Source organism: Stegostoma tigrinum, chromosome 42, assembly GCF_030684315.1.
Source record: "Stegostoma tigrinum isolate sSteTig4 chromosome 42, sSteTig4.hap1, whole genome shotgun sequence".
Classification (NCBI taxonomy): domain Eukaryota; kingdom Metazoa; phylum Chordata; class Chondrichthyes; order Orectolobiformes; family Stegostomatidae; genus Stegostoma; species Stegostoma tigrinum.
This window is the reverse complement of record NC_081395.1, coordinates 9,670,584-9,692,161: the sequence shown is the minus strand read 5'-3', so window position 1 is coordinate 9,692,161 and position 21,578 is coordinate 9,670,584. Positions and strand designations below refer to the sequence as shown.

Below are 21,578 nucleotides of genomic sequence, written 5' to 3'. Positions count from 1 at the left end.
GCCCAGATACCCGATCTCAACCAAACAGGTGAAGGGAAATGGTCAGCACGGACAGAGAGGGAAAACACACTCAAGAAGACCTCCTGCTGTGGCCGCCAACTCCCTCCAACAACCCCTCAACCCCCACAACTGAAACGTCTTGGCAGCTCTCTGGGGTCCAGCATTTGACATCCATCCCTAATTGCCCCTTGAAGTCAGTGGCTCACTCAGACATCTCGGAGGGCATTTCAGAGTGAATGACCCCCTCCGCCTTGGGCCTTGAGTCACATGTTGTCAGGTCTGGGTAAGGATGGAAGATTTTACTCTCTGCAAACGGAGAGCTCAGGACCCCAGATTCGGTAATCCTGGGGCCTACAAACACAACAGCAGCGACTAACAATGGGCATTCTGGGAAGTCTCACAGTTTCTAGATAAATATTCTTAAGCCTTGTGGCCACTAGCCCTCCTCCATTTTGTTTCATTCACAAATGGGACACGGGTCTTGCTGGATGAGTCCCTAGTTGCCCCCTTGAGAAGGTGGTAGGAAGCTGCCTTCTTCAACCGCTGCAGTCCGTGTGCTGTGGGTAGACCCACGTTGTCCCTTAGGGAGGGAATTCCAGGATTGTGACTCAGTAACACTGAGGAAACGGCCGATATATTTCCCAGTCGGCATCCTGTAGATGGTACACACTGCTGCGACTGAGCGTCGGTGGGTGGAGGGAGTGGGATGTTTGTGGATGTGGTGCCAATCAAAGCGGGGGCTGCTTTGTCCTGGATGGTGTCGAGCTTCATGAGTCTTGTTGGGGCTGCCCCCTTCCAGGGGCAAGTAGGGAGTATTCTAATGCACTCCTGACTTGTGCCTTGGTGATGGTGGGCAGTCTTTGGGGAGTCAGGAGGTGGGTTACTCGCCACAATATTCTTAGCCTGCTCTACAGCTGCTGTGTTTATATGGCAGGTTCAGTTGAGTTTCTGGCCAATTGTAACCACCCAGAATATTGATAGTGCAGGTGTCAGTCATAATTACACCACTGAATGTCAAGGGGAGATGGTTAGATTCGGTGATGGTAACGCCATTGAGTGTTAAGGGGGCAATGATACGATTGAATGAAGGTAACGCCATCAAATATCAAGGGGCAACGGTTATATTCAGTGACGGTTACACCACTGAATGTCAAGGGGAGATGGTTAGATTGCCTGGCATTTCTGTGGCGCTAGTGTTACTTGCCATTTGTCAGCCCAAGCCTGGATACCGTCCAGATCTTGCTGTATTTGGAAGCAGACTGCTTCAGTACCTGGGGAGTTTACAATAGATAGGCTGAAAATAGCCAGTGGCCATGCTGGAACTATGTCCTAAACGGGTAAGGGGTGACAATGGAGCTGAAGTAAGCTGCACACAGAAGGTTAACCCTAAAGGTGGTTTGCATCCCTCGGGAGTTTGCTGGTGGCGACGTTTATCTAAAGGCAGGATGTTCACTATGCTGGCTGAGATTTTATAGGCCCTTATCTGCTTTCCCAGTGACAGTCCCCAGATAGTCCATGCTGTGCTTGATAAGACCGGCTTACTACTCAGCCCTGGAAAGATTAGATACAGCAGACAGTCTGAGAATTCCTAATGCAAGGAAGGATCAAATGTGATCAACTGTATGCCAGACCGAGAGCGCACTGCACAGCTGAAGGGAAAGGCGAGGTTTTAATCACCAGGCTGTTCTTCGCCACTCCAAGCCAGCTCATTTTGGCTTCTGGCTGCCCATTAGCTCAAGTGAATTCAGTGTCTTCAAATTTTATTCTCCATGACACGTTACCAGTGCGAAGGGAGACACGTTGGCTCAGTGGTTAGCAGTGATGCTTCACAGCATCGTGGACCTGGTTTTGATTCCAGCCTTGCGCAAATGCCTGTGTGGAGTTTGCTCATTCTCCCCATGTCTGCGTGGGTTTCCTCCCACAGTCCAGCGATATACAGAGTAGAGAAATAAAGGACAAGAGGTGGATCTGGGTGGAATGCTCTTCAGAGAGTTGTCATGGACTCAATGGGCTGAATAGCCTGCTTCCGCACTGTAGTGATTCTATGAATGCTCCACGAGTGATTGTCACAAATGAACTGCAGAGTATTTCTAGAACAGAAACAGGTCACTCAGCCCCTTGAGTCCATACTAGCCCCACTTCTCACCTCCCCTCCAACTCCATATCCTTCCATTATGTTCTCGCTTGAGTGTTCATCCACTCTCCCCTCTTTTTGATGCTTTAATGGTATTTCTGAAGGTATTAACGGGGACGATTTTCCCCCACTCCCTGTTTTCTCCTGAATTCCCAGTTGAGATTACCTGTTAAAATTGTGATCAGAGATAATGGGAGATTATCTGTTATTGTCTTATGGTTAAAAACCAGATATCGACGGAAACGTGGCTTCAAAATGAAGGCAGGAAACATCAATGAACAATATCTGTGTTGCCTTGGAAAGACAGTTGAGGGAGGAGAGTTTGACAAGTGGGTCCTAAACACACAGTGGGAAGTGTCACTGCCTCAGAGCGGGAAACTCTGGGTTCGAATCCGACTCTGGGATTCGACAGGAAAGGCAGCTGTGTTGTGAGTGGCCAACCATGTCATGTATCAACTTGTCATGCCTCCCAACGTATACAGCTAATAGGAGCAGAAGCAGGCCATTCAGGCCTTCAAGCCTGCTCCGCTATTCAGTATCATCATGGCCAATCATCAAAATCAGTCCCCTGCTCCCCGCTTTCTCCCCCTGCAATCTTTGATCCCCTTTACCCTTTAACCACTATCTAACTCAGATCGTTATTCAACTCCTTGCAGTCAAAAGAGATCTACAGCACAGAATCAGACATTTTGGTCCGAACTGTTCATGCTGACCAGATATCCTGAAATAATCTAGTGTCATTTGCCAGTATCCCCCTTAAAACCTTCCTCTCCATGTCCCCATCCAGATGCCTTTTAAATGTTATCATTGTACCAGCCTCCACCAGTTCTTCTGGGAGCTCAATGCGTACACGTACCACCCTCTGTGTGAAAAAGTTGCCCCTCAGGTCCCTTTTAAATCTTCCCCCTCTCACCTTAAACCTATGCCCCTCTAGTTTTGGACTCCCCTACGCTGGGGAAAAGACCTTGTCTATTCACCCTATCCATGCCCCTCATGATTCCACAACTTCTGTCTCTGTATCTCTCTCTCTGTCTCTCTGGGCAGCTAGGTAGAAAATAAGATCAGGAATAAGCCATTCAGCCCTTCAAGCCTTCTCCACCACCACCACAACATCCCCCCCCTCCCCGATACTCTTTGATCCCTTTATCCCCAAGAACTATATTGAACTCCTTCTTGAAAATGTTTTGGCCTCAACCACTTTCTGTGGCAGAGCCTATCCCACAGGCTCCCCACTCTGGGTGAAGACATTTCTCTCATCTCAGTCCTAAATGGCCCACCCCATAATCCTTAGACTGTGACCCCCAATCCTGGATTCTCTGAGTCATCAAGAACATCCATCCTGCATTAACCCTGTCTAGGCCTGTTCAAATTTTGTAGGTTTCTATAAGATACCCCCTACCCGACTCATTCTTCTAAAAGATGAAGGAAATCATGGCAAAACTAGCCGGAAATGGGATTGCAAGACCTCTTTCTGATGAAGTATTCGATCCTTGTGTTAAAACTTCACACTAACTCATATACAATTTAAGCTTAAAACAAAAACACACAGACCATTTTAGACCAGTCCTGGAACTAGGGATAAATCAACATTTGAGGTATTTTTGAAACAATATCCCATGCTTCTGCCTTCAATTAAAACAAAAAGTGTTGACCCTTCTGAAGACAGGCCACGAGGAAAATGAAGAAGACTATTTGAAAGGTTACATGACAGGAGCAGGGTTGCAGCCTTGTTAGAGGTAAATTTAAATCGAGACGCTGTCTTATCGCAATGTTTCAAGCCTGATGGTTTTCTCTGATTGTTCTTCTGTTGTCCTGTTGGCCCAGGGTCATCACTATATTCTGTAGCCCCTCCCGACCCCAATCCCTTACAAAGGTAATCATTATCCCCCTTCTCAAGTGTTTTGTTTCTCTCTTGTGGATCGAGGCAGCTCTGAATCACTGTCCCCCTTTACCCCCACAGCCCCCAAAACCCCAGACAGTACATTCCCCGAAGTGAAACCTTGGTGGTTCAAAATTGAAACCGTGCGCGCCAGGTGAATTCTCCCTCAGACGTGTGCCCTTTCGGAGTACTTCTCCTATCTGTCCCTAGGTGAGAAAGAATGGCCCTGATGGAGAAACGCAAAGTGGGACAGGAAGGACCTAATGGGTCACTGGACATGGCCATGGTCCCCAGAGAAAGAAAGAGAGACAGAGAGAGAGAGAGCAGACCAACACACTCCCCAGCACCAAACCCGCCTTTGTGTGAGATTGGAGAGAAACCTGCTATCTAGCCTGTCACCTTCCATGTTCTGGTAGGAAAACGAGAAACTCTCAGCTCCCCAAAGACTTGCCAGCTGTTGGTTTCCTGATGCATCGTCATGTAAAGCGACTTGGTAACCAGGGTAACCTGCCAATAGCCCAGAGATCGCTCATAACTGCACATGCTTGTTCAGCTCTCGCTGTGTGTGAGGCGCCTACAAGCTGCGGTGGGGGGTTAGTCTGTACTTGGGTGGTCCTAGTGCATTCTTGTTCACTTGCTGGTGTATGGCAATATATGGGGGCTTGTGTATCCAATGTGTGTGTGTGTGAGTGTGAGTGTGTGTGTGTGTGTTGAGAGAGAGTGTGTTTGTGTGTGTGTGTGTGTATATGAGTGTGTGTGTATGTGTGTGTGTGTGTGTGTGTGAGTGTGAGTGTGAGTGTGAGTGTGTGTGTGTGTGTGTGTGTGACAGAGTGAGAGAGAGAGAGTGGTGTGTGTGAGAGCGTGTGCACGCACCAGTGCATTGTCTACTGTGACATGAATGTGTCCATAAGAAGGATACGAGTCAAAGCCACAACTCAGTGCTGTTTTGACTTTAGCTGAACCCAGAGGCCACCATTCAATCAGCAGTGATACCTCAGCATCTCCCCACAAGCAGGAAGACACACCTACAGCAACATAACTAACTGAACAGTACAAACATGGAGATAGGTCAGCAGCAGTACTCACCTTCAATCGAGTGGTCTTCTGTAGGCAGGAGCAGAGGAAGGAAGCAAAGGGGAACATTGGTTAGATATTGCATTTTTACTGTAATCACAAGCACTGAACATTAGAAATTACAGTGTCAAGTCTCGCATTTTACAATAAACAGCATACAGTTGAAGGGAACAGAGATGTACAAACCATACAATACTGCAGAGAGGGTCATACAGTTATACAGCTCAGTTCAACCTGTCCATGCCAACTATAATCCCAAACTAAAACAATCCCACCTGCCTGCTCCTGGCCGATATCCCTCCAAACATTTCTTATTCATGGCCTGATCCAAACATCTGTTAAACGCTGTAACTGTACCTGTATCCATCACTTCCTCCGGAAGTTCAGTCCACATATGAATCATTCTCTTTGCAAAACAAAACTGCCCCGATGCCCTTTCTAAATCTTTCTCCTCTAACCTTAAAAATATGCTCCCCAGTCTTGAAATTCCCCACCCTGGGGAAAAGGCACCCGCCATTCACCTTATCTACACCCTCATGATAATATAAACCTCTGTAAGGTCACCCCTCAACTTCCTACACTCCAGTGAAAATAGTTCCAGCCTCACCAGCCTCTCCTTATAACTCAAACCTTCCATTCCCGGCAACATCCTGGTAAATCTACTCTGAGCCATCTCCAGCTTGATATTAGAGACAAAAGTAGAAGTTGCTGTCAAAGCTCAGCAGGTCTGGCAGCATCCATGGAGACAGAAATCAGAGTTAACATTTCGGGTCTGGTGAATTGAGGGTAGCTAGGAAAACGTCAGTTTATATGCAGACGATCGGGTTCGGGGGTAAATGATAGTGCAGGATAGAGCCCAAAGAGACAGAAGAACAGTTAGACAGACAAAGGAGTGGATAATGGGTTGTGTGTAATAGCAGACTATGTGATCACCTCCGCTCGGATCGCAATAAACAACTGCACCTCCAAGTCGCAAACCATTTCAATTCCCCCTTCCATTCCTTAGATGACATGTCCATCATGGGCCTCCTGCAGTGCCACAGTGATGCCACCCGAAGGTTGCAGGAACAGCAACTCATATTCCGCCTGGGAACCCTGCAGCCCAATGGTATCAATGTGGACTTCACCAGCTTCAAAATCTCCCCTTCCCCCACCGCATCCCAAAACCAGCCCAGTTCGTCCCCTCCCCCCACTGCACCACACAACCAGCCGAGCTCTTCCCCTCCACCCACTGCATCCCAAAACCAGTCCAGCCCGTCTCTGCCTCCCTAACCTGTTCTTCCTCTCACCCATCCCTTCCTCCCACCCCAAGCCGCACCTCCATCTCCTACCTACTAACCTCATCCCACCTCCTTGACCTGTCCGTCTTCCCTGGACTGACCTATCCCCTCCCTACCTCCCCACCCACACCTTCTCCACCTATCTTCTTTACTCTCCATCTTCGGTCCGCCTCCCCCTCTCTCCTATTTATTCCAGAACCCTCACCCCATCCCCCTCTCTGATGAAGGATCTAGGCCCGAAACGTCAGCTTTTGTGCTCCTGAGATGCTGCTGGGCCTGCTGTGTTCATCCAGCCTCACATTTTATTATCTTGGATTCTCCAGCATCTGCAGTTCTCATTATCACTGATCACAAAGCCTGGTGTGTTGGGGTTGGGCTAGGGACATGGGAATGCTCACGCCCTAAACTTATTGAATTTGATATTAAGCCAGAAGGCTGCAAGGTCCCCAAGCAGAAAATGAGGTGCTGCTTTTACAGCTTGGGCTGAGCATCACTGGAGCAATGCAGCAAGCCTGAGACAGAGAAGTTGGCCAGGGAACAGGGTAGTGTGTTAAAGTGGCAGGCAACTGGAAATTCACGGTCTTTCTTGGCAAACAGAACGCATATATTCTGCAAAGCGGTCACTCAGTCTACACTTCATTTCCCCCATGTCAAGGAGGCCACATTGTGAGCAGCGAATGCAGTAGTCTAGATTGTGGGAAATGCAGGTAAAGTGCTGTTTCACCTGGAAGGTATGTTTGGACCCTTGCATAAAGGGCAGGACAGGTGTTACACCTTTGGCTGTTGCATGGGCAGGTGCCATGAGCTGTTTTTTTTTTGTTGGGGGGGGGTATTGGGGATGAAGGAGGTGTGGACCTGAATGTCCCAGAGGGAACAGTCCTTGCAGGAGGCAGACTAGAAAGGGGAGGGGAAAATGTGTCTGGTGGTGGCATGTTGCTGGAGGTGGCGGAAATGGCAACTAATGACCTTATGGCTGTGAATGTTGGTGGGATGGTCTATAACAGGGAAGCCAGAACTGGACAGGTTGGACTCTATGATACCCCGACTACTCCTCTTTAGGCCCACAGCTCGTCCAACCTAACAGCTCTTCAAGATCTCATCAAGGCCTGGGGTGCAGAAGTTTGGGTCTTTATAGTCCATGCAGTGGTTTCTGCCCCAACAATCCATTCAGGCAGTGATTTCCAGACACCGGTTTAGCCCCTTCCCCCCACCTGTCTTAAAAACCTGCCAAACCTGCCCCTCTTTCTGCCAAAGCCGAACTGATCCTTCCTATCTACTCCAGTCAGCCACTCATTTCTGCAGACATTTGGGGCCAACTTGTTCAGGCCCCCTATCAGATACCTCTGGAGCAGGTGGAACTTGAAGCTGAGCCTCTGTCTCAGAGGTAGGAGCACTGCCAGCCTCTCAATGTGGTATGCACTGCAACTCAATTGGACTCGGGCCTCCCATTTCCATGACCGATTCTGTCATGGGATGTGGACCTCTCTGGTATCTGCAGCCCATCCCTAATTGCCCCTTGGACTGAGTTTCTTTCCCAACCACTTCAGAGGGCAGAACCCTACTGCTATGTGGATTCAGGTTAGGATGGCAGATTGCCCCTTCCATCTAAACAGGCACTGGTGAACCTAGATGGGTTTTTATTTTTGAAACAAGAATTGATGATCATTCTTAGAATTGCTACAACTATGTCATGTTGAGGTTGTACAGGACGTTAGTGAGGCTTCTTCTGGAGCACTGTGTCTAGTTCTGGTCTCCCTGTTATAGGAAGGGTTCAAAAGAGATTTACCAAGATATCACCAGGTATGGAAGGTTTGAGTTATAAGGAGAGGCTGCGATAGGCTGGGACTTTTTTCACTGAAGTGTGAGAGGCTGAGGGGTGACCTTAAAGATGTTTATAAAATCATGAGGGGTATAGATAAGGTGAATGGCAGGTGTCTTTTTCCCTAAGGTGGGAGGGAGTCTAGGGGCATATAACAGAAAGGTGAGAAGAGAAAGATTTAAACAGGACATGAGGGGAAATTCTTTTACACAGAAAATGGTCCGTGTGTGGAACGAGCTTCCAGAGGAAGTGGTGGGTGTGGGTACAGTTACAGCGTTTAAAAGACGTTTGGATAAGTGCATGAACAGGGAAAGGTGTGGAGGGATATGGGCCAGGAGCGGGAAGGTGGGACTGGTTTAGTTTGGGATTATGGTCGGCATGGACTGGTTGGACTGAAGGGTCTGTTTCGTGCTCTATGACTCTATGAACGCCCACCCCCACTACTTCTCTTTAGGTCCATGAACTCCTCCATCCCAACAGCTCTCCAAAATCTCACTGAATTATAGCGTCTGAAAGCCTTGCCCAATTCCCCATCACTTGTCATTGGCGACCATACCCTCAAATGCCAGGAGCCTTAAGCTCCAGAATTCCCTCCCCAAAACCTCTTCCTCCTCGTTTTAAGTGACTCCTGACTGGTCCCCATGTCCAGCGGATGGACATGCTTCAAGCATTCGCTTCCAGAAGCCACGTGAAGCGTCGAGAGAAGATTCACGCCACCCAAGGGCACTGCACAAATACAGCAGGCTGCTGTTGCCTTTTTTCCAGACAGAGCTCCGTGGCTCCTTACAGAACGAGTTAACGGTCGTCCTTTCTCTCAGGATTGCGTCTTGCAGGAAAACGAGCTGATCGCTCCGGAAGACACATCCGATAATACCTCAGCCTCAGTCCCAAAGCAGCGCTGTGCCAAGACAGTCTGTGTCCTCACTGTGTCCTTGGCTAACTATTGATTCGCTGCTCAGTACGTGAAATATTAAAAGCCCAAGGCAGCAAAATATTTTGACACAACTTTACCAGAATATCCTTTTCACTCCCTCTCAGTTATTTGGTCTGTGATCTGATGAATCTGAACTAAAGTGCTCACTCAAGTTCCTGCCTTTAGTCCCTGGCTTCTTACAGTTTGACAACAGAAAGGCCGATAAACATCTTGCATCTCTTTCTCCCCGCCCCCTCCTCAATTAATCTCTCACGCCTTGTCTCTGGCAAGAACTGCATTGATCTGACTGTCCTTGAGCACTGACCATTTCATAGGGTTAGGGAAGGGAGGGAAAAAGTCATTAATTCCTAGTTATAAACTCCACAGGGTTTGAAATCCACAAGATGTGTCATACCAGAAATCCCTGTATGCTACGTTTACTGGCTTATCCTTCTGGGGATTTCTGTGGGTATGGATCACTTCGACACTATCAACAGACCACTACCAACATCCCGGGAGCTACCACTGATCAGAAACTCAATTGGCTTGGGCTGGCAATTGGCAAGTGGCATTCGTGCCACACAAATGCCAGGCTATGGCCGTAAGAGACAATCTAGCCACCATCTTGTGACATTCAGTGGCATTACCACCACTGAATGCCCCACTATCAACATTCTGGGGGGCTACCATTGACCAAAGCTCAAATGGACTCACCACATAAATATAATGGCCACAAGAACAAGTCAGATCTGGTAATACAGTGGCAAATACTGTGACTCTCTTAAGTATGCCCACCATCGACAAGGCACATGTTAGAAGTGTGATGGGATACTCGACTGTCAGCTGATATATTTCCAATTCGGGATGGGGAGTGGCTCAGAGGGGTACCTGAACGGGGTGGTGTTCCCATGTATCTGCTGCCCTTGTCCTTCTAGATAGAAGTGGTCGTGGGTTTGGAAGGTGCTGCCTAAGAACTGCTGAGTTGCTGCAGGGCGTCTTGCAGATGGTATGCACTGCTGTGACTGAGCGTCAGTGGTGGTCTAGTGCTGATAAATGGGATTAGGTTGAAGGTCAGGTGTTTCAGACATGCCAGTGCAGACTCAATGGACTGAATGGCCTTTCCGCACTGCATAATTCTATGATTCTATTCCAGGGTCAAGCGAAGTCTGGCCACGCAGCAAGGATGTCAGCACGGGATTTGGTGAATGAAAACATTGCAAACACTTCATCTGTGAGCAGGCATTGATCATCCTGAAGATATCTCCGCAGTCACATCTGTTCGCGGGAATGACCCCACTCCCTCCCCCCACCCCCGCCATTCCACACTCCCACCTTGACCAAATATATCAGGCTCAGCATCACACATCACTAACATGACCAGTTAAACTCAGTGAGCAGACAGATTGATTTTTTTTCTCTCTCTCTTACATGAGAGCCCAGCGTAGGGGAAAATTCTCCCAGGACGGCTACCATCGCTGGCAGTCCTCAGGCAATGCTTTCAGAGTTAGTTTGCTTTTCAGAATGGGAGAGCAGAGTGACGGATTTCTGCTCCCCATCATTCCGCTCCCTCCCGTTTCCAAAAGAGTTGCTACAGAGTCAGACCATGAGATGCAGCCCCACCCAACCACATGGACAAATTGTTACGGTGCATTTGGTCCGTCTTGCCTGAATCTATCCCCTAGCGCCAATCTCCTGCCTCCTTTCCCCCATAACCCTGCCCCAATAGCATCCAACGGCCCCCCTCTCTTGAAAGCCTCCATTGAACCTGCCCCTCCCCCACATTTTCAGGCAGTATATCCCACCCCCTAACCACTTGCTGGGTGGGACATTTTCCTCCACGTCACCCTCACTTCATTTGCTCCTCACTTTAATTCTACGTGCCTCTCTCGTTCTTGTTCCTTTTCCAAGTGGGAACAGTTTCTCCCTGTCTGCTCTATCCAGCTTTCGCTCCAGGATTTTGAAAATCTCTCTCAGATCTCCCTCTCGCAGCCTTCTCCTCTCCAAGGGAGGCCAGTCCCCAACATCTTCAGTCTATCCTCACCCCTGAAGTTTCTCAACCCTGGAACCATTCTTGTAAATCGCTTCTGCATTCTTTCTCTCTCACTGTCTCTCTCTCTCTCTCTCTCTCCCCCCAATACATTCACGTCTTTCCTATAATGTGGCGCCCACAACTGGACACAGCTGAGGTTTAACCAGCATCTTGTCTGAGTTCAACATCACCTCCCTGCTCTTGGACTCTCTGTCCCTATAAATAAAGCCGAGGGCACTGTCTGCTTTATTAACTGCTGTCTCTTCCTGTCCTGCCATCTTCTGCGGTCTGTGCACCAATACGCCCAGGTCCCTGTGCTGCTGCACCCCTTTTCAGATTGTAACCCCATGTTATGAAGAAACGCATCAGGGCATGAACAGAAAGCAGAGTAACCATGTCAAGTCTGGTGACCCTTCATTAGAACTGATAGTAGCTGAGAAAAGATGGTGTAACAGTGGGGAAAAGGCAATGCAGTGTCTCACTGGTTAGCACTGCTGCCTCAGAGCGCCAGGAACCTGGCTTCGATTCCAGCCTCAGGTGACTGTCTGTGAGGTGTTTGCCTGTTCTCCCTGAGTCTGCATGAGTTTCTTCCCACAGTCTAAAGATGTGCAGGTTAGGGTGTATTGGCCGTGCTAAATTGTCCCATAGTGCCCAGGGATGTGCGGGTTAGGGTGGATTGGCCGTGCTAAATTGCCCCATAGTGCCCAGGGGTGTGCAGGTTAGGGTGGATTGGCCGTGCTAAATTGTCCCATAGTTCCCAGGGATGTGCAGGTTAGGGTGGATTGGCCGTGCTAAATTGTCCCATAGTGCCCAGGGATGTGCAGGTTAGGATGGGTTGGCCGTGCTAAATTGCCCCATAGTGCACAGGGATGTGCGGGTTAGGGTGGATTGGCCGTGCTAAATTGCCCCACAGTGCCCAGGGATGTGCGGGTTAGGGTGGGATTGGCCGTGCTAAATTGCCCCATAGTGCACAGGGATGTGCGGGTTAGGGTGGATTGGCCGTGGACATGGAGGGTTGGAGAGGGAGGGAGGGTTGGCTTCGGTGGACTGCTCTTTGGAGGGGTGCTGTGGACCCCAGTGAGCAAAATGGCCTGCTTCCACACTGTAGGGATTCTTCTGAATGCTGAAAGCAGATGCTGGGGCGGGGGACAGAGAGAGAGAGAGAGAGAGAAGGAAGGAGTGATTTGAAAAGCAGAGATGGGACCCAGAAAAAGCCAATGACAGTTCGCAAGACAAAGGAATGTATGACAGAGAACCGGGGTGAAAGACAAGCTAATAATGGGGACCATAAGTTGGGCTGTCTGCGTTGGAAGCAGCCCATAACATGCCACATCAAGTCCCCATGCACGGTGTAAAGTGGTGTAAGCTCCTGGGATCACTGGGATGATGTCCTGGCTTGTTGCCGGGGAAACACTAGAGGTAGGCACCAGCTCACAAGGAGAAGGGGGAACAATCTGAAAATGGCCAACAAGGGCGTTTGGGAAGCAAGGGTGTTAATTCAGCGGAAGGGTCAAAGATGTGGCTTCAAACTGTGAGGAGTCAGAGTGCATTTTTTAATGTTGATATGCATTTTGTCTGGTCAACAGGATTTGCCAATAGAGTTAACTTCTATGGTCAGGGACCTAACTTGAATTCCTTCATCTAGAGTCCAGTGAATAGAGTCCTAATCAACTCAATCTCTCCTCGCACATCTGTCCTGCCATCCCAGGATTCAGTCTGGTAAACTATTGCCTCACTCCCTCCATGGGCAGAACATCGTTCCTCGCATACAGAGACCACAAAACTGACACTAGGCTTCATAAAGAGAGGCGCTGAGTTCAAATCCTGACTCCATCTGAGGGAATCCCAAAGATCCAGATGGGATTGTGAGGGAACGGTGATCAAGCGGCCGGGGGAGAGATGGCCAGAGATGCATGGCTACATAGAGGTGACAGGGCGGGGAGAGCATGATGGAAGGCCCACACGGGGTTCTCTGGGACCCTGGGGGGTTCTTGAACACAGTTTTACTACCGCTGCCTCTGGCCCATCTCTCATGCACACTCTCAAATCCTCAAAGCAACCCACACATTGGCTCATCCCTTCACCACCACGCTGAGGTTGGGCGAGAGAGGAGGGAAAATGGATGGGGTTCGCATCTCTCATCCTTTCACACCCTCCCCACACAAAAAGTAAGCTCCAGCAACCAATTTTCTGAATGCACCCCACCCTAACCTGACAAAGATTTCCTCCGTCACATTCAGGCACAAGGCCCTGGCCCTCATCCAAACGCGCTCTCTGCTTTTAATCTCGGTGCCACACTACTTTTGTCAGCTCAGCCTCTTGTGCGGTCACAGGCTGGCAAGCAATTATGTGTGAGTTAGTTGCTCTGGGCCAGCCATCTCAAGGAACCATCAGCCAGACAGACAGCGAAAGCTGAGGGACTTTCAGCTGTCAGGCTCCCAGCCACAACAGGCCCAGAGGAAGCTGACAGCCTGTCGAGATTATCCTATTGACCAGAGAAATGCATATCAGCGTTGGGGAAACAGGCACTCTACCGCCTCACAGCCACAAATTTGTTTGCCTTCTGCTGAATTAACCTCTTCGCTTCCCAATCGCCCTCTCACGCCATCAGAGGCCATTTTCAGATTTCTCCCCTCTGCTTGCACCGGGGTCTACCTCTAAGGCTTCCACTGCAACGAGCCACTTCTGTATTCTTATAATTACACTTCCTTTTTATTAAAATGGAGAAACTCAGCAGGTCTGGCACTGTCTGTGTAGAGAGGTGTAGAGAGAAGCAGAACTAACATTTCCAGTGCATTGACCCTTTTGCAGAGTTGATAGGAGTTGGGGAAAGGTGTGAGGATGTTCCTGGCTAGCCAGCATTTATTGCCCATCTCTAATTGCCCAGAGGGCAGTTAAGAGTCAACCACATTGCCGTGGGTCTGGAGTCACATGTAGGCCCACAACAGGTAAGGATGGCAGTTTCCTTCCCAAAAGGACATTAGTGAGCCAGATAGGATTTTCCAACAATCAACAATGGATTCATGTTCATCATTAGACTCTTAATTCCAGACTTTTACTGAATTCAGATTTCACCATCTGTGGTGGGGGAATTCGAACCCGTGTTGCCAGGATATTAGCTGAGTTTCAGGATTAATAGTCTAGTGATAATACCATTATGTTCTTGCCTCCCCTGGTGAAGACAGGGGGTGAATAAAGAGTGAGCTGATAGGTCGAGAGGAACCCAGAAAGAGAGAGATAAAGATAAACAGAGAGAGAGAGAGAGAGAGAGAGAGAGAGAGAGAGAGAGAGAGAGAGAGAGAGAGAGAGAGAGAGAGAGAGAGAGACGAAAGGATGATAGTCCAGGGACAGTGGAACCAGACCATTTGGCCCAGAGTCTAAAGCAACAGTCTGAAGAGCATCTCATTCAGTCCCAACCATCAACACAAGCCCTGCATTTCCCAGGCTAACCTACCCGAATCTGCTCATCTCTGGACACAACAGCGCAATTTTGCATGGCGTCAATTTAGCACGGCCAAACCACCTAAACCTGTCCATCTCAAGACACTATGGGACAATTTATCACGGCCAAACCACCCTAACCTGCACATCCTTGGACACTATGGGACAATTTAGCACGGCCAATCCACCCTAACCTGCACATCCTTGGACACTATGGGACAATTTAGCACGGCCAATCCACCCTAACCTGCACATCCCTGGACACTAGGGGGCAATTTAGCACGGCCAATCCACCGTAACCCGCACATCCCTGGACACTATGGGGCAATTTAGCACGGCCAATCCACCCTAACCTGCACATCCCTGGGCACTATGGGACAATTTAGCACGGCCAATCCACCCTAACCTGCACATCCCTGGACACTACGGGGCAATTTAGCACGGCCAATCCACCCTAACCTGCACATCCCTGGGCACTATGGGACAATTTAGCACGGCCAATCCACCCTAACCTGCACATCCCTGGACACTACGGGGCAATTAAGCACGGCCAATCCACCCTAACCCGCACATCCCTGGGCACTATGGGACAATTTAGCACGGCCAATCCACCCTAACCCACACATCCCTGGGCACTATGGGACAATTTAGCACGGCCAATCCACCCTAACCCGCACATCCCTGGGCACTATGGGACAATTTAGCACGGCCAATCCACCCTAACCTGCACATCCCTGGACACTATGGGACAATTTAGCACGGCCAAACCACCCGAACCCGCACATCCCTGGACACTATGGGGCAATTTAGCACGGCCAATCCACCCTAACCTGCACATCCCTGGACACTATGGGACAATTTAGCACGGCCAATCCACCCTAACCTGCACATCCCTGTGCACTATGGGGCAATTTATCACGGCCAAACCACCCGAACCCGTACATCCCTGAGCACTATGGGGCAATTTAGCACGGCCAATCCCACCCTAACCTGCACATCCCTGGACACTATGGGACAATTTATCACGGCCAATCCACCCTAACCTGCACATCCCTGGGCACTATGGGGCAATTTAGCACGGCCAATCCACCCTAACCTGCACATCCCTGGGCATTATGGGACAATTTAGCACGGCCAATCCACCCTAACCTGCACATCCCTGTGCACTATGGGGCAATTTATCACGGCCAAACCACCCGAACCTGCACATCCCTGGGCACTATGGGGCAATTTAGCACGGCCAATCCACCCTAACCTGCACATCCCTGGACACTACGGGGCAATTTAGCACGGCCAATCCACCCTAGCCTGCACATCCCTGGGCACTATGGGACAATTTAGCACGGCCAATCCACCCTAACCTGCACATCCCTGGACACTATGGGGCAATTTAGCACGGCCAATCCACCCTAACCTGCACATCCCTGGGCACTACGGGACAATTTAGCACGGGCAATCCACCCTAACCTGCACATCCCTGGGCACTATGGGACAATTTAGCACGGCCAATCCACCCTAACCTGCACATCCCTGGGCACTATGGGACAATTTAGCACGGCCAATCCACCCTAACCTGCACATCCCTGGACACTATGGGGCAATTTAGCACGGCCAATCCACCCTAACCTGCACATCCCTGGACACTATGGGACAATTTAGCACGGCCAATCCACCTTAACCTGCACATCCCTGGGCACTAGGGGGCATTTTAGCACGGCCAATCCACCCTAACCTGTACATCTTTCGAGTGTGGGAGGAAACCGGAGCATTCGGAGGAAACCCGCACAGACACGGGAAGAATGTGCAAACTCCACACAGTCACCCGAAGATGGAATCAGACCCGGGTCCCTGGCGCTGAGCGCTAACCACTGAGCCACCGTGCTGCCTCCTATGGAGGGTGGGGGCAGGGGGAATGTAACAATGGGGAACATTACTAAGTGCAATTGGGTTGGTTATGTTGGAAACAGCCCATGACATGACACAACAAGCCCCAGCAAAGCCAAGCCATTTTCATCTACTTACAGTGCCCATTGTCAGCTTTCTCCCTGACATATTCCTGTGTCTCCTTACTGTTACTGATTCTCTCTGGGTTCCATCTCCATCTCACTTTTTTTTCTATTCATTTGTAGGATGAGAGCATCACTGGCTGGCCAATATTTCTTACCCATTCCTAGCTGCCCCGTTGAGAAGGTGCTGGTGAGCTACCTTCATGAACCGCTGCAGTCCTCCTGCTATGGGTTGACCCAATGTTACTAGGGAGGGAATTCCAAGATTTTGACCCAGTGACAGTGAAGGAAGGCGATATATTTCCCAGTCAGGATGGTGTGTGGCTCGGAGGGGAACTTGTAGGGGGTGGTGTTCCCATATGTCTGATGCCCTTGTGCTCGATGGAAGTGGCTGTGAGGTTGGAAGACGCTGTCTGAGGATCTTTGGTGAATAATTTAGAATATTACTAATTATAATAATTTAGTCCACCACCACAAGCCCCTCCATCCCCTAACTTCAGCATATACACCACCTTTTCCCGGCTACTCTCAGTTCTGAAGAGGCACTGGACTGGACGCATTAACTCCGCTTTCTCTCTCTCCTGAGATGCTTACAGACGTGCTAACTTTCTCCTGCATTTCTGTTTCTGTTTCAGATCTCCAGCATCTGTGGTTCTTTGTTTTATTGTAACCCCCTATTTGACATTGTCTTTCATATGCTCTTCCTGACTAAAATGCATCAACTCACACTCCACTGCATTGAACTGCATCGGCCACCCATCTGACCACTGCACCAACTTTTCAACATCCATTCTTACTGCATTGCTACCACTTGCAATTGGGACTTGGCCTCGAAGTTCATGGAGTCACACAGCATGGAAACAGGCCCTTCGGCCCAACCTGTCTGTGCTGACCATAATCCCAAACTAAACTAGTCCCACCTGCCGGCTCCTGACCCACTGCAAAAGTCAGCAAGTTATAAACTCCAGTTGGATGTTCTGAAGGAAGGATGTCATTCAAAAGGTGCATTTTTCAATTTACAGAACGTCTTTGAAAAGGGTGCACAGGCCATTCAGCCCCTCGACCTAATACAATTGCGACTGAACTCATCTTGGCCTCAACCCCACCTTCCTGCCCTGCTCCCTTTAACCCATTACTGACTGATTTAAAAATCTGTCCATCTCCTCCTGAAATTTATTGAGTGCCCCCCATCCCCCCACCATCTGCACACTCTGGGGGGAGTGAATTCGACTGATTCACTCCCCTCAATCAATTTTGAGAGAAGCCATTCCTCCTCATCCCTGTTTTAAATCTCCTGCCCCCTTATCCTGAAGCAAAGACCTCTCGTTCCAGATCTCCCCCCATAAAGAAACATCCTCTCCATTTGTCAATCCCCCTTTAGCGTCATATAGACCTCAGTTAGATCCCCTCTCATCCTTCTGAACTCTACAGAGTATTTGCCTAAATTGCTGCGACTGAGCGTCGGTGGGGGGAGGGAGTGGATGCTTTTGGATCTGGTGCCAATCAAGCAGGAGCTGCTTCGTCCTGGGTGGTGTCGAGCTTCTTGAGTGTTTGTTGAAGCTTCCCCGATCCAGGGTAACTGGGGGTTATTCCCTCACACTCCTGACTTGTGCCTTGTCGATGGTGGAAAGGCTTTGGGGAATCAGGAGGGGAGTTACTTACTGCAAGATTCCCAGACTCTAACCTATCCCCATGTACACTCACCTTCACTGGCACCATCCCCACCTCTTTGACCTGTCTGTCTCCTCTCCACCTATCTTCTCCTCTATCCATCTTCTATCTGCCTCCCCCTCTCTCCTTATTTATTTCAGAGACCCCTTCCCCTCCCCCATTTCTTAAAAAGGGTCTGGGCCCGAAACGTCAGCTTTCCTGCTCCTCTGCTGCTGCTTGGCCTGCTGTGTTCATGCAGCTCTACGCCTTGTTATCTCAGTTTTCCCAGACTCTGACCTGCTTTTGTATTCACCGTATTGACGTGGCTGGTCCACATAGTCTTGTGGTCAGTGACCAAATAAGTTCTGACTTAAAAGAGGTTTTGCTCAGTGGGGAGCTTTGTGGTAACAATTAGATTTGAGATCAGTCACATCCCTGCGTTACTCAACAGCTTGATGCTGATTTATTAAGTAATCACTGATTTACTTCATTAGGGATGCGTTTACTGGGATGAAGCAAAACACAACAGTTAACCTGTCTCTTCATGGGACGTGGGCGTCGCTGGTTATCCTCAGCATTTATTGCCCGTCACTAATTGCCCCTTGAGAAGGTGGTGGGAAGCTGCCCTCTTGCACCACTGGAGACTGTGTTTCAGATTTCCAGCATCTGCAGTTCTCCGCTTTATTATGTTGAGACCTTCTACAGCTTTAGCAAGACTTCCCCATTTTTGTACGTATTCCCTTTGAAATAAGATGAGGGAGAAAGTTTTCACGCAAAAAATTGCAAATTTTAGGAATTCCTACCCCAGAGGGTTCTCTTGGGTTCAGTCCCTGTATGCATTCAAGTAAATTTTTGGACATCAAGCAATTAGAGGCAAAGTGGAGTCGTAAGAAATGGGACCTTTAATCATAGAGTCCCTACAAGTGCGGATTGATGCCATTTGACCCATAAAGTCTAAACCAACCCTCCGAACAGCAGCTTACGCTACCCCTGTAACTGCATTTCCAATGGCTAACCCACCCGAACCTGTACATCCCCAGACACTATGGGGCAATTTCGCCCGGCCAATCCATCCTAACCGGCACATCCTTGGACTACACGAGGAATCCAGAGCACCAGGAGGAAAAACACCCACAGACCCAGGGAGAGCTCCATGCAGTCACCCGAGAGTAGAATCAAAACTGGGACCCTGGCGCTGGGAGGCAGCAGTGCTGATCACTGAGCCACTGTGCCATCCTGGAAAGTCATACAGTCGCACAGCATGGAAACAGGCCCTTTGGCCCAACTTGTCCATGTCGACCAGATATGCAAAATTGGGCTAATCCCAATTGCCAGCATTTGGCCCATATCCCTCTAAACCCTTCCTATTCATGTCCCCATCCAGATGCCTTTTAAATGCTGTCATTATACCAGCCTCCACCACTTCCTCTGGCAGCTCATTCCATACACACGCCACCCTTTGGCTGAAAAAATTGCTCCTCAGGTCCCTTTTAAATCTTACCCCTCTCACCTCAAACTATAGCCTCTCTGGATGATCTAGATTCCCTTGTGTAGGAACAGGCCCTTTGGTCCAATACAGTCATACCAACCCTCTGAACAGCATCCCACCCAGACCCATCACCAGACTTTTCCCATGGTTAACCCACCCTAACCTGCTCATCGCTGGACACTATGGGGTAATTTAGCACGGCCAATCCTTCCTAACCTCCACATCCCTGGGCACTATGGGACAATTTAGCACAGCCAATCCACCCTAACCTGCACATCCCTGGGCACTATGGGACAATTTAGCACGGCCAATCCACCCTAACCCGCACATTCTTGGGCACTATGGGACAATTTAGCACAGCCAATCCACCCTAACCTGCACATCCCTGGGCACTATGGGATAATTTAGCACGGCCAATCCACCCTAACCTGCACATCTTTAGAATGTAAGAGGAAACCTACACAAGCATGGGGAGAACATGCAGGCTCTACACACCAGAGGCTGGAATCCAACATGGGTCCCTGCCGCTGTGAGGCAACACTGCTAACCACTGAGCCAACATGCCACCTCTCCTTTCTGTGCCAGTAGACAACTCCTAGGATCCACCTCACTGTGGGAAGAAAATCTGTGGCCTCCCCACTGACAGTGGTTCAGGCCCAAGTGGATCTTCGATTAGTTTGGCATGGTGATCAAAGCACAGAATCAAAGAGTGCTAACTCTCATAAATATCCGTGCGAGTGTAAAATTTATTAAAGTGCAGATAGAACAGAGGGGATCGCTGCAATTAATCAGTAAATTACTAATGCGCACATCTGTATTTCTGGCGCAGAAGCTATGGCATTACAATATTTTAAAAATGCCATAATCAGGAGCAATAAACACTTTAATTAAAAACCGATTTGTTTGCCAGCTCGCCTGATATATACGAGATTGTGTGTGCGAGTGAAGAATCACTCGTTGCTGTTTGTTATTTAACATTTCTTGAGCGGGCTTATGTTTCGAGGAGCTATGGCAAAATGGACTTGCTCTGAGATCTTTTCTTTCGAAATGCTTGGAGAGCTTTTTTCAAAAGAGGTATGTGACACGTCACTGCAGACATCCTTTTGTTTTAACAAGGCTTCCTGACTAGTGATAACAAGGTGCAGAGCTGGAGGAACACAGCAGGCCGGGTCTGGACCTGAAACATCAGCTTTCCTTGTCCTCACATGCCACCTGATCTGCTGTGTTCCTCCAGCTCCACACCTTGTTGTCTCAGACTCCAACATCGGCAGCTCCTACTATTCCTGACTGGTGAGTTCTGTTGCAGAACCCGGTGCTGGATCAGTGACTGGGTCAGACAGAGAGTTCCGGTCTTCTTGAATTCACTGGGAATAAGATTTCAGCAAGGGTGCGCTACCCAGCTGATCTTTCTCCCACTAATGGAAAGCCATGATATGGAGGTGCCAGTGTTGGACCAGGTTGGACAAAGCCAGAAGTCAAATGACACCAGACCATAGTCCAACAGACTTGTTTCAAATTACAAGCTTTAGAAATGAAGGTGGAGGAGCAATGCACCAAAAGCTTGTGATTGTAAATAAACCAACTATCATGTGACTTCTGACACTAGTGGAGAGACTGTCACTTTCATTCAGTTTGGGGTGAAATCGGTTTGTTCCTCTGCAAAAGTTATTGAAGGAATATCTCAATATCGGATTCCCTGAGCAAGCTGTGACTGCCAAGACTCCAGAGATATCCGCGCTTGATTAAGTCCTTGGCCAGATGTGCCAAGAAAATCAGAGCAACCGACTCCAGGACATAACAGTTCTGAAGGAGAGTCGGACCGGATTCGAAACGTTCTCTCTGTTTCTCTCTCTGCAGATGTTTT

General features: G+C 49.2%; 1 protein-coding gene across 2 annotated transcripts in view; it reads right to left on the bottom strand.

The window, feature by feature from the left end:
• The window catches only part of LOC125449256 (neurexin-2-like), a 1,112,849-nt gene that overhangs the window by 1,058,693 nt on the left and 32,578 nt on the right, over nt 1–21,578 (bottom strand). For both annotated transcript variants that reach the window (XM_059641436.1, XM_059641437.1), the window contains exon 2: nt 5,100–5,117. In XM_059641436.1, coding sequence (XP_059497419.1) covers nt 5,100–5,117 — 18 coding nt within the window. The remainder of the gene's footprint in view (nt 1–5,099; nt 5,118–21,578) is intronic.